At 37.8% G+C, this 13,366-nt stretch overlaps 1 protein-coding gene across 1 annotated transcript; it reads left to right on the top strand.

The window, feature by feature from the left end:
- Positions 1-2,138: 2,138 nt before the first annotated feature.
- LOC106652973 lies at positions 2,139-4,419 on the top strand. The gene is made up of 4 exons (XM_014372183.1): positions 2,139-3,241; positions 3,333-3,461; positions 3,531-3,772; positions 4,414-4,419. The coding sequence occupies exons 1-4, from the start codon at positions 2,146-2,148 to the stop codon at positions 4,417-4,419; spliced, it is 1,473 nt and encodes a 490-aa protein (XP_014227669.1). The 5' UTR covers positions 2,139-2,145.
- The last annotated feature ends 8,947 nt before the right edge of the window (positions 4,420-13,366 follow it).

Genomic DNA, 13,366 nt, shown 5'->3' with positions numbered 1-13,366 from the left:
TACCATTATGCACCGTATCAACGTGCTTCTTAAGATAAGATTTATTTTTATATTAATTTTTTTCATATATATTGCATTGATGAATGACTCTCGTGTGCAACACATTTATGTGGGGTTTCAAATTAAACTTAAATGGAAATATGTTTCCGAAAATATCTCATTCATGAGTAATTTTATTATGCACCGATTCCATTGGCTTTTTGAGATAATACTTTGTTAAGGATTTCTCTCCGCAAATATCGCATGTGTGGGTGATACCATTATGCTTCATATCGACGTGTTTTTTGAGATGAACTTTTTGTGTATATTCCTTTTGGAAAGTATCACATGCATGTGTGACACCCTTGTGCACCGTATCTATGTGATTTTTGTGATTACTTTTTTGTTTAACTTCCTTTCCACATGAATCACATGCGTAGGTAGTATTACCATGCATCGAATCAATGTGTCTTTGCAGACTTTTTTTTAGTGAAAATATCTTGCCGCATAAATCACATACGCATGTGACATCCTTATGCGCCGTATCAATATTATTTTTAAGGGAACTTTTAAGTTTAAAATTCTTTCCACATATATCACATGATTGGGTAATATCATTATGCACTATGTCAATGTGGGTTTTCACATAACCCTTTTGTAAAAATGTCTTTCCACATTTATCACATCCGGTTATCATGCACCGACCGGATGTTTGTAAGTTTGCGTTTTTTCTAATGTTCAACAAGTTCACAGTTGATATGCCGAGTTGAATCTTTTGTAATATCATGCATGAATTCTTGTTTCACTTGCCTCGTGGATTCAATTTTCATTATGTTTTGGATTTTATCACTATCTATTAAATTTTGCAAGTTATATGGAGTATAGTCATCAATTTTCTTAACTGACAACAAATTAGGGTGACGGCACCAATGAATGAATGACCCCCAATGAATGAATGACCAAGAAAAGATTAAAATTAAAATATGAAAGGAAATTTTAACCCGTGTCAAAAAATTATTTTTATTTTATTGATGCTTGAAGTTTGAAATACTATGATCAGTTTTAGTTAAACTAGCTTCACTTTTTTACCAAAATTCAAATACAGTCGATAGTGAATGAAGGTATTCATTTACTGGGATATGCGACTTGGCATGGCGCAAAACCAGTAAATGAAAAGACAATTTTTTCGCCGTCCCGCCAACGTTTGGGGTTAGGTCGCAGATGATGCATGCAGGGCGCAGTGCGTACATCGTTTAGATTTACGTTATAATTATAGGCTAATTTTAACTTAATTTAAACTAGTTATTTACGATGGCTAAAACTGAAACGAAGAAAGGTGCTAAACGTAAAATAAAACCTGTGAAAAATAAAATAAAAAATGCAACCATAAAGAAAACAAGAGCTTATAGAAAGAGATTTCTCTATTCTCAAGAAGCACTCGAAGAAGCTGTTGCACTTGCTCAGTCTGGACGGATAAGTATTAATAAAGCTGCTATACAGTATGGAATTCCTTTGGGAACATTATTTAATAAAGTGAAAGGAAAAGTTCCATTGAAGAGACGAATGGGCCCGAGAACTGTTTTATCGGACGCAGAAGAGCAAAGAGTTAAGAAATGGATTCTAGATAAGGCAGCTATAGGTTACCCAATGCACCACACAATTGTTCGCCAAGCTGTAAAAAATATTTTAGACAAAATTAAGAGGAAGAACCCATTTACTAATAACTGTCCAGGTAAAAAATGGTTAAAATTATTTCTCGGACGCCATCCTGATATCAAAAACAAACACACAGAAATGCTCTCTCGAGTTAGAGCTGGAGTAACTGAAAAAGTTATCAGAGCGTGGTTCATCGATTTGGACAAGTTTTTACTCGAGCAAGGTGTCTCTGACATCATGAAAGATCCTTCCAGAATATATAAAATGGATGAAACAGGGGTGTGTTTGTGTCCCAAGACGGGAAAGGTGCTAGCTCCTGTGCAGGAAAAAAATGTTTATAATATTTCACCAGGAACTGATAGAATGCAAATTACTGTGCTGTGTTGTTTTAGTGCATCTGGAGTTAGTGTGAGGCCGATGATCATGTATCCATACAAAAGAAGTTTGCCTTCAGAAAGTGTTGACACTGTTCCAGATGGATACGCAGTAGGGCATAGTGATAATTGATGGATGACATCTTCTGCCTTTTATGAATTTATTGTTAATTGCTTTTATCCTCAACTGCTAGAGAATGGCGTTCAGTTTCCTGTTATAATTTTCTTTGATGGGCATAAGTCCCACATCAGCATTGAATTGCATGATTTCTGCATTCAAAAGAAAATTATTCTTTATTGTTTTGTGGCTCACGCTTCTCATATAATGCAGCCGTTAGATGTAGGCACTTTTAGGCCACTAAAAGTTTATTGGGCTCAAACTGTAGCAGAACATGGTCAACGCTCAAATAAAATTATAAATAAGTCAAATTTTGCACCTCTTTTCCACACGGCATACTCAAAATTATTATTAAAACCGGATATTGTAAAAAAAAGTTTTGAAAAAGCTGGACTTTTTCCTTTTAATGTGGATAAGGTGGACTATAGTAAGTGCATAGGATACAGAAGAGCTTGCATGAAAGATAACGTGGCTAATGATGCACTATATGAAACTACATCTAATAACAGCTACAATATAGAATCAGAAATACCTGTTGACATTTTAAAAGATTTTCAGCTAAACTTATTATTGGGAACTATGCCACAATCAGAAAAAGTATTATTTATGATATGGAAAAAAACAAAACTTCCTAAAAAGTATAATAACATATTAAACATAGAAAATAACAGTGTAGACTTAAAAAGTACTGATGAACCCGGGAATAATAGCTGTCAATTAATAGCTTGCGAAGATGGAGTAAATATGTGTGATAATGTTCCAAAGATATATATAAAGTCTAATTCGATTTCAACACTTATCGTTGAACAGTCACTAGATATAAACAAGAATATGGATAACAGTGTCATGTCAACAGTCAACTTGACTGATATCAATATTCAAGAAATACCACATTTTAATGAAACAATTTTGGAGGAGATGAGTACTTCTGTTAGCAATGGTACCAAAGATACATTTTCACTACCATATGTAATGTCAGATAATAATGAAACAGTTTTGGACCGCATGGAGATTTCTGAAAGCAATGGTATCTTAAAAATATCTTCACCACCGTATTTGATGTCTGATCATTCTCAACTCGCCCACTCATCTAATGATGTTGCAGTTATTAATGGTAAATATATTATGTGCAAAACTATTTTTACATTTTTTATGTAAATATATATGCAAAGCTATATTATTTGATGTATGTTCTTTTTTTATAGACTCATCAAGTGTGTCAGCAGTAATTTCCAATGAAAAATTTTGCTCAAATGCATTGTGGAATTTAGATAATGCTACTCCTTTTCCCAGGAGCACTTTACATTCACCCACTGACAGTACTCTTCAAGTCGGTGAGTATATTGAATCAAAATTTTAATAAAAGAAATGTAGATACTCATAACTCAATTATTATTTTGCAGACTTTTCAACAATAGTCAACAATGATATTTCTGTGAAGAAAGAAATTTTGGATAAAAACTATGTTGAAAATGTATGGAAAGAAAGCTTACATTTTCCTCGCATAGAGACAACTAAAGTAAAAAAATTGAAAGTTGATCATGTTCCAACGTATGCGTTGACCTCAGAACAATGGAAAATGCAGTTTCTTATGAAAAAAAATGAAGAAGAAAAAATAAGGCAAGAAAAGGAGTTGAAGAAAAAAGTTCAGGAAGAGAAAAAGATTTTGCAACAAAAATTGAAACAAGAAGATACCAAAAAAAGATTGAGAGAAGAACAAAAATCTAAAAAACTTCAAGAAGCAGAGGAGAAAAAAAAGCTTCGAGAAGAGGAAAAGCAAAAAAGAACTAAGGCGAAAGAAGAGCTAATAGAACAGAAGAAAAAAGAAAAAGAAGAAAAAGAGAGATCCAAAATTGTAAAAAAGCAGAAGATGCTTGATAAGATAATATCAAAAAAATCTGAAGTTTTGGCCAAAGAAAATAAGTCTCCTGAAGACAATCTCATGCAAGACACAGAAAATGAGTCGATTTCTCCAAATGCAGCTCAAAACATTGAAAATAGAGGCGTTCTGCAAGAATCCATCTCTTTTTAAATTTTGTCATTTTAAAAATGTTCATATTATTTTAAAAATGTTCTTATTATTCTAAAAATGTTCATATCATTTTAAAAATGTTCATATTATTTTAAAAATGTTCTTATAATTTTTAAAATGTTCATATCGTTTTAAAAATGTTCATATTATTTTTAAAATGTTCATATTATATTCAAAATGTTTCAATTTAATTTTATTAAACAAATAAAAGTCCTTCTGAATACATAATTAAGTTTTACTAATTCTCTTTATAGGCGTAATTTATAGGCTTAATGTCGATAAAATTCCTAACCTCTCAATGCTCTCTCATGATAAAGTTCATTCATTCACTGGGTCCAGAGTATTCATTGATTGGTTCTTTACCATTCATTCACTGGGGTACCCCATTTTATTGAGTTATATCATTTATAACTTTATGAAATATTATTTTTCATGTATTTCAAATTTTTTATTTATGAAATAAGTCCCAACGAACACAAATTTGTATGCACGCTTGGAATTGATGCACAATTAGATTTTAAATCAATTAATTACAAGCATAATTTTGTGAATCCATTCATTCACTGGTGCCGCCACCCTAATGTTGGGCTTCGAATTTTCACATTAAAAAACTATTTCCATATCTTCTTTGAGTTCACAGGAAAAATTCAAGTTATATTCTTCTGCGACATCACCAAAAAATTCCTTTTTCATTTTTCTTGCGGTTTTGATTTCATTAACTGACGATAAATTAATTTTTGGCTTGAAATCCTTACACTGAAAAACTATTTCTATTTCGTCATAAAGTTCACTTTCATGATTTTCTTAACATTTTCGAAAGGTATGGGTCTGTAGAATAATTAAAGCTATGTGTGAATTCTTGTAAAGAAAACAGTTAGGATACCACTCAAATATCAAAATTTACTGAATGTTCTCGCGGAAATGGTAAAAATCGGAAGTTTTTTAGATCGGGTTTCTCATCAGTCATATAATGATCATTTTCAAGGAACGACGCATCGCTAGGCTCCTCTTTCACTCTGAAATAATCTCAATAAGATCGAGTATTTTGTTATTAAATTTTTACAAAATCATTCTCAAAAACTTAAAATTACCTGACAGCACAATCAATTACATCACTAGATTCCATTATTCTCACTTGTAATTTCGTTTAAAACTAATGCGTTTACTTGCGATGATCGAGCTAAAACTTCTAAGAAGAAGGTGCCTAATAAAGAGAGAGAGAGAAAAAAAAATACACTTGAAAACCGGTGAAAAGCACAGAGTTATGCTCACTCGTTTGTTTACGTCATGCGTGGCACGCGGGATCTCTTCGCGTGTTGCCCAGCACACGCGGTATTTTTTAATGTGTGTAGGTAGTGCTACGCTACAACAACACCAAGGACTGTGCCGTGGTCGTGCATAAACTGGCGTTATTCGCTTAGACACATCGTTTCAAAATATTATAGCGAACACAGCACTACGTTCTTCAATATTTATAAATCTTCTTATGAAATCTGTGAAGGATGTAAAACTAAGTTATTATAATTTTATCTTTGAAAAAATTAGCGCATTAGTGGTATTAACACATGAGCTATTAAAAAGTGCTGAGTAAAAGTTAGTATGCAAAAAAACTGAAAATTTGACGAAAATTTTATTCAAACGATACGATATTTTAACTGGAACGTACCAAATGATCGGGTGAATGATTCTTTCGAGCAAAGAACGAGGACTTTGCCTCTTTGAACGGTACAACTTATAACCTTTGTAAGAGCATTCCTGATGGCTTGACACCGGCAGTTCTATTTTTGCTCGCGCAACCCAACCCCTTATACGGAATTTCTTATCGCAGCGAACTTGTCAAGCATTGTAAAATCAATACCGACGCTTCTCGAGCATAAAACCCTGACTGCTTACTTTGTTCGCTGGAATTATAATTTAATATATTTTTGTCATCTCAAGACTGCATGACTAAAAAGTAAACATGGTAACAAGGAAAAAAAGAGGAATTCGATTTCCAAAGGATATGAAATCCGCTCTGCGAGCTCGCAAGCACGCAAGTATATGTAGTAGATTTAATTTTTCGAAAATTCCATTAAGCTCCGAGTGAGTCGCTAGTTGCGCGAGCCGTGCAGTGTATATAGACGGTAATAAATAAACGTATCCTCTCAAAGAACGTGTTTTTCTCTCTTTTACTTCTCTATAGCTACCTCCTTTCATTAAAAAAGCTTTGACCATATTACTAGTACACATACTCGCACACACCGAATTTACGTGACTGAACGAGTATAAAGAATGATATTTTGGTTAATTTTTGCGAGGCAAGGAAACAATCATTAAAAAAGGAAAAAACTCAAGTGATACATTGAAATTTTCGATAAATCGCTACTAATGAAACCCCTTATTATATCGTCTAAAAATTATGTAGATGAAAAAGTTATTGTTTATTCAAGCTCGTTTCCGAGTGCGCATTGTGGCATTTTGAAGTCCATCTTTTATCCATTTTAATTTAATATGAAGGTAATTTAACCTAAAATCCACTCTGGTTTCCGGTGAGGACGTACTCGAATCGTTTTTATCCTTTACCTTATTGCTATAATCTTTCTATGCGAGTTTCTTCTGTTTCTCTCTATTTTTCACTTTACCTCGCCGCTCTTATTTGAGCTTTTATTTCCCTTTCATTTTTGGCTGGGTCTCTTATTCCCCTTAGCCTTCCTCTGGCTCTCTGTGTCTCCCTCTTTCTTTGGCCTCGTGCAGAAATTGCAACGGAGGCCACAAATTTTTCGGACAAGCTCGTTTGTTTTGTGGAAAATCCATTTCTCTGTTGCTGCTCGCACGCTGTGTCTGTATGCAGTGTATGTGTGTGTGTGTGCTCTGCCCTGTTGTGCGTGGTTGCACTGAAAATTTGATGTCCGCCGCCTCGACTTTTTTTTGCTTTTCCCTCGGCTCGTCGTTTTTCTCCGTGAAGCAGCTTATTTATCGAGTTTTTTTTTGTTGCGACCCCTGGTTTCCGGCGCTGGGCTTTTTTCCTTCGAAAGCATTTAACTAAATTAAAGTTGCCTTTATATAGCCCACTCCGTGATAAGCTCTAATTTATTTTCTGCTGAACCGGTGTTTTGAGTTTATCGTCATTTAATTATTAAAGCACACAAAGCGCCGAAGTCGAGTTTATTTTTAAATAATTATCAGTTTATTTGAAAAAATTTAGATTTCATCGAGTCGACAACAATATAGTTGCAAATATTCTCTTTATATACGGTTTATGTGACTCTCTGACCTGATGACTATAATTATTCCTTTTCCGAAACTTCCTTCGGGATCACAAAAAAAAATTGTGTCACTGCTGATAAAGATAGACAAACATCGTTAAGCTTTTGTACTGAAATTCTCTTTTAAATACATCATCCAATTGACACAAATCGGTCGTGAAAATTGTGTACCCCCTGTGCAAAAAAAAAAAATAAATAAAAGAAGAAAAGGCACATCGAGTCAAGCTCAGTCAGAGGATGCGCAGCTTACCGTCGGGACGTTGCCCAGTTTCTCAATATTTCGTTCAAAAAATTTTCCTCATTCCAGCGGGAAAAAGAAACGGCGTACCCTATACGAAATGAAAAACGAATGAAAAAAAAAGATGAGCTCACGTGAGCGCGAGAGTACGGGTTGAAAAGGAAGAGATGGATGAACGATTCAAGCTAGTGACTAAATGAAATGTTTGCTCTTTCTCTTTTTCACTTGTCAAGGAACGATGTATAGCGTACTTTGCAGTACCGAATATGTTTAGCCTACATTCTTTGAAACATCTCATTGATTTCATTATTTGTACGTTGAAGCGCTCGATGCGCAGGCGAGACAAAAACGACGACGACGCTCGCTTTCAATGCTCAAAAAAATAAAAGCAATCAGCGATAGAGCTTAAAATGCCTGCACACTCGGCATATTTTGAATTAATAACGAGGCGAAAAGCTCTGCTACCTACCTACCCACGCGCGCGCCCTAGCTCTCGCTCAACTCGCATAAGGCGAATTGCGCTGCGCTGCGCCGCGCGTCTGTATAGAGGCAAAGCTCGGCTCGCATAAGAGTGCATTTTAGCCAACTCCTGCAACGAATATAGTATATACGTGGAAGCTACATTTGCGGGTTATGCACGAAAATAAAAAAAAAGAAGGAAAAAAAAATAAAAGGATCAGAATGCAAAATATTTGGAGTGCCAAGCTTTTTATGCCGTATACACGTTTGCGCGTGCTATTTATAGCTTTCGAGCTTTCTCGAGTATAACGCGCAAAAAATTCATAAAAGAAGGGAAAAAAAGAAGAAAATCATTGTTCCGACGGATCCAAATTTACTTTATCGATCTCCCTCTTTCTCTCTATCTCTTGTACATATCCTCTCAGCATCGAGCGCAGACAGTTTGTTACGGTCAGCATCCAACACACACGCATGCACACAGTTAGTAGTGTATAGATACCGTTGCGCGCCCGTACAATATTAACGCAATCGCACGTCGAGCCATGCACAAGGCACATTACAGGCAACGTTTTCGCGCTCCCGTAACTATGGCAAATTATCCCCAGGCTCGAGAACAATAGCTGCGCGGCGTATATTCTTACATTTGTTCTCGCCGCGCGCGCGCACATAGAGTATGCATGATAGGAACGCGGCTCGGCGGTATCCTGCAGTGTCTCATTACGCAATCACGATTAATAATGAAAATAAATCTAGCCTCGGTGATGCGATATATACACACTATTATACTGTGCTGCTGCTGCTGCTGCTAGCCCGGCTGCTGCTGTTCGTGCTGCCGCTGCCGACACACGAAAACCGGAAGAAAGCTCGACGCGCGATTGCTCCACCTAATTAAATTAATTAAACACACTGTGCGCGTGCTGTCTCTTTCCGTCCTCATTCACGGCTCGCTCACTCGTGCGTGTCAGGTGAAAAATTTAACCCCCCTTCCTTTATTTTCTTGATTATAATATTGTGATTACTCGATTAATTATTTGGAGGTTTGCTATCGCAAAGATTTTCCTCTTTATTTTTTATTGTTTCTCGTTTGAATTGTTTCCAGAATGTGAAGAATTTCACGCTGTCACGGAGAGGCAATGTAAAACGAAGACGAGAATATTCGTGGATTAATGCCCATTGACACATTTATCTCGTTTATATCACGCGAACACCATCGCAGACATTATATTATCATGATACCATTGCCTCTGCTTTCTCGCCATTATGTATTATGTTGAAAGAAGAGCAGGAGCAGCAGATTCACGAAATTGCTTTATAATCTGACGGATCAGTTTGTGGTTAATACCGAGTCTCTTACTTACTCATCGATTTGCTTATGCAGTAGTATAATGTTGCCCCTTTCTTGATAATGTTGGGCAGCATCAACAGCAGCAGCATCCTGTATGTAACAGCAAGTCACCAAGAGGTTCTCCCTCTCTTCCCTCCTTTTCTCTTTCTCTCTCTCTTCCTCACTGGCGCACTCCCCGTATCAAGTGAACTTCGTCAACTTGAGACTAATCTTCTGGCTGCTAACTTTACTAAAGGAGAGAGAAGGAGGGAGAGAGGGAGAGAGAGAGATGCTTTAATCCTTATGAGAGTAAGCCTTTGAAGAGGGGGAGCAGCGTCTTATGCGATATACACACTGCAGTTGTCGGCGTGCGCTTGCTTGCTTGCTTGCTGCTCATGGCTGCTATCTGGACGAGAGTACAGTATAACCGCGAATTAAAATAATTTGGCCACTTGAGCTCGAGTTCAAGTGGGTCACGCGCATATACATACGCTCCGCTCTTATACTGAAAAGACACCGCCTGCCGCTCGCCCATACCTATATACATCTATATAGCGCGATGCTCTTTAACTGTGTAATCTGCTTTCCGCGTATGCCTGTGTGTGTTTATAGTTCGAGCCCCACTGCACAACTTTGACATCTATATACGACCTTTGCTTTGCTTGATATTCTTCTTTTGCATTAATGATTCGCCTTTCCTGCTTTCGCGTATGTTTCGAGACCATCAAAGAGCGCTGCAACGTATGCTACGCTGTATACATTAACAGATTCAAATGACCTCTTTGTCTTTCTCTCAGCGAGTTTAAAAATATTTTAAATAAACACGAGCGTGTGCGAGGTGCAAATCAAACATTTAGAGAGCACAATATATATAAAAATATGCCATGTATATAAATGTATTTCAACGTCACTTTTCTTTCTTTAAAGTGAGAAAAGAAGGACAAGGAGAAAAGAAAACGAAACGCGATAGTATTGTTCGCGACTACCCCACGGGAATCTACGAGAGAAAGAGAGAGAGACAGAGCAGGCGCATATCACGCTCGGCTGTGTGGCCTATGCTGCTACTGCTGCTGTTGCCTCTCGCTCTCTCATTGCCCCGCGGCGCCAAAAAACTCGGCCCTTATTGCCTCGGCTCCTTTTCTTTCCTTACGGGTGTCTGCTGTATATATAGCGCGCGCCGCTGCTCGATCGAAGCTATACAAGATTTTTTTTCAAGCGGGAAATAAGATTTTGCCTTTGTGTACAGATCGATCGAGCTCGTTTCCTACGTAGAGAACCGTCGACCTTTTTTTTCTGCTGCTCCTCTCGCGCTATATACAGATGTTTAACTTTATGATGCGATAAGATTTTATTGGGCTATTATTTTGCAATTATTTGACGAATATCGCGTATCAAAGGATAAACATCGAGATTTGTTGTAGCTACGAAAGTTAGCCTATACATCACTTAAAAAGCGAAAATGACAAATTAAATTATCATTACTACGTTGTTTACGACGCTGCTTGTGGCTTGAAGAAATTCGCGGGGAGGAAAAAAAATTAATTTTACAAGTATTTCAAGCACAGGCGCGCGCGTGCGTACACGCATATATGAACCAAATCATAAAGTCCGTTGACTCGAGTCGCGCAATAAAACTTTCTCTCCGCGTAGCTTGCAGCGCTGCAAGTCGCGCGCGCGGGTATATGCAACCGCCAACCAAAACCGTTTCAACGCGTCGAGCACCCGAACAGCTAGAATAAAAAAATAAAGAGAGAAGCGAGGGAGAGAGAGAAAGAAAAAGGAAACGTCTCACAGGATCGTGTGGGGCGAGGTAAATATCGAGAAACCTGCTGAATAGATAGCAGTGGTGCAAACGAAATGTGTCTTGCGCACACACGTTCGCAGCTTCACTGCACACGCGCGTAATGGTCGTCGCTCGCGTAGTTTAGCACATATCCCAAAAATACATATACGTTTTTGCGGTGGATTTGATTTTTTTTTTTTTTTTGAAAATACAGGCACATATTCCGGCAATGACCTACATTCTCAACACGCGGAAGCATCTTTATCAGGTGTAGAGCAAGAGATCGAGTAAATATTTACATCAGAAAGCTGCTTTTTCAAAAAAAAGAAAAGAAAACAGCTGCTGCATAAAGTTTTGCGCAACATCGAATTCCTGAGAGAAATTGATTGATAAATTTGCTTTCGAATGTTTTCTTCCTATAGCTCGCGCAGGACAGACAAATTGGTTCATCGATTTTTTGTTGCAAGCTTTGTGGATATGTGTTATACAAAACTTTTAATTTAGTATGCTTACAGTAAAGTCAGACTGACGAGTAAAGAATTCAGTATTAAGAGGTACTTATTCAAGCTCTTGTATTTTGCAGATTTGCTTTCACTCTATTTTTTCTCTTTTGAAGTCAAACACATTGATTAATGGAAATAGAGCATCGATACCGAGGAATTATTGATTTTGACACCCGACAGCGCGGCTGACATGAATGGTTCATTAGCTGGAATTAAAACTTAATTTTCGTACGAGAATACTGTTATCTTAGTGTCGATCCTTGGCTTTACACAATATACGTCTGACGGTTCACCCATTCGAGACTGTATTGTTGAGGCCAAAAATAAAATCCCAGTCATACAATAGATCACGAAGAAAAAAAAATTCTACCGAAGATGACGCTATAGAAAATTGCCAACAATCGTAAATCAGCGTTGCGCTAAACTGTGCGCGACTGTACGTACTGGTAAAATTTGCGCACAGAGCTATATGCAAAGAATTGGAGCGGAATCGGTGAAACGATAATGTGCAAAAGCCTTGGGTTAGGGCCCAAAGGCTACTACTGCTACTACGACTACCGCTGGCTCTAGATCCGAGCCAAGAACGAATAATATGCGCGCGTACGTACGAGCCAGTTCAACCTCTCTGCATACTTACAACATAGCGCGCATAGTAGAGAAACCAGTATAAGTAATGCTGATACGCCAATGATGTTGGCATTGACCGGACTAACTTCTAAGTACATTATTTCGATTGAATCGGGCTGATGGAGCGAGCTCAACGCGCCGCAAAAAGTATACGTATATTCGACCTGCAAATCAGATTTTTGCTTCGTGTATATGAAGTATACGCGCCTAGACTTGATATATAGCTCAATAAGAGCCGATCGGCGCGCGCTTTAAACACGACGTTTGGATTTAATCAATCCAAACGTAGTTAGCTTGAAATTTCAATCAAAAAGCTCTTTGCCTGCGGTTCAAAGCATTAAAGCACGTGCCCCAAAGCTGCTGCTGCTGCTGCTGTTGCTGCCGCCTTTACACGCACCCGTACACACGCACAGCTGTAGGACAATGTCTCTGTGTGTATACGTATGGTGCTCTGTGTATTTGTGCATGCAGACACGCGCACGCCTGGATGCCTGGACACGGGACTAATCTTGCATTGTGTCTACGATTCTCTCCCTTATATATATTCGATTCGTACCAGACAACACAAGTAGTATACGCAATGGATGTGTATGTATGCGTCGTCGTGTAAATTCGCTGTTGTATGAAACAACTGCGACGTACTATACACAATATATACCATGCTCAGCCACGCGCAAGAGGCTCAACTATACGACTTGACTCTCCCGCCCTCTCTAGCTGTGACTCTCTCTGAGCGAAGAGACTCGACCTCCCGAGATGGCTCAAAGCTCCCCGCGGTCTTTGTTTTGTATCGGAAAAGTAGCGCGATTACGCTATACAGCAATTAGCGAGTGTTTCTGCTGACGCGGTCGCTTTGAAGCGTGTTAATTAATTAGAAAGACGCGCTTCTGCATCCCCGCAAGGCACAGCTTTCAAGAGAGGAAGACGGAAAGAAAGAGAGAAAAGGAGATAAACTGAGGAAGCAATCTACCGATTGACGAGTGCACACCGTACAAAAAAAGCACCTGGCTTCAATTTCATCAAAATTT

This window comes from Trichogramma pretiosum, unplaced genomic scaffold, assembly GCF_000599845.2.
Source record: "Trichogramma pretiosum strain Unisexual culture from Peru unplaced genomic scaffold, Tpre_2.0 scaffold8, whole genome shotgun sequence".
NCBI classification, from domain to species: Eukaryota; Metazoa; Arthropoda; class Insecta; order Hymenoptera; family Trichogrammatidae; genus Trichogramma; species Trichogramma pretiosum.
This window is presented reverse-complemented; position numbering and strand designations above follow the sequence as displayed.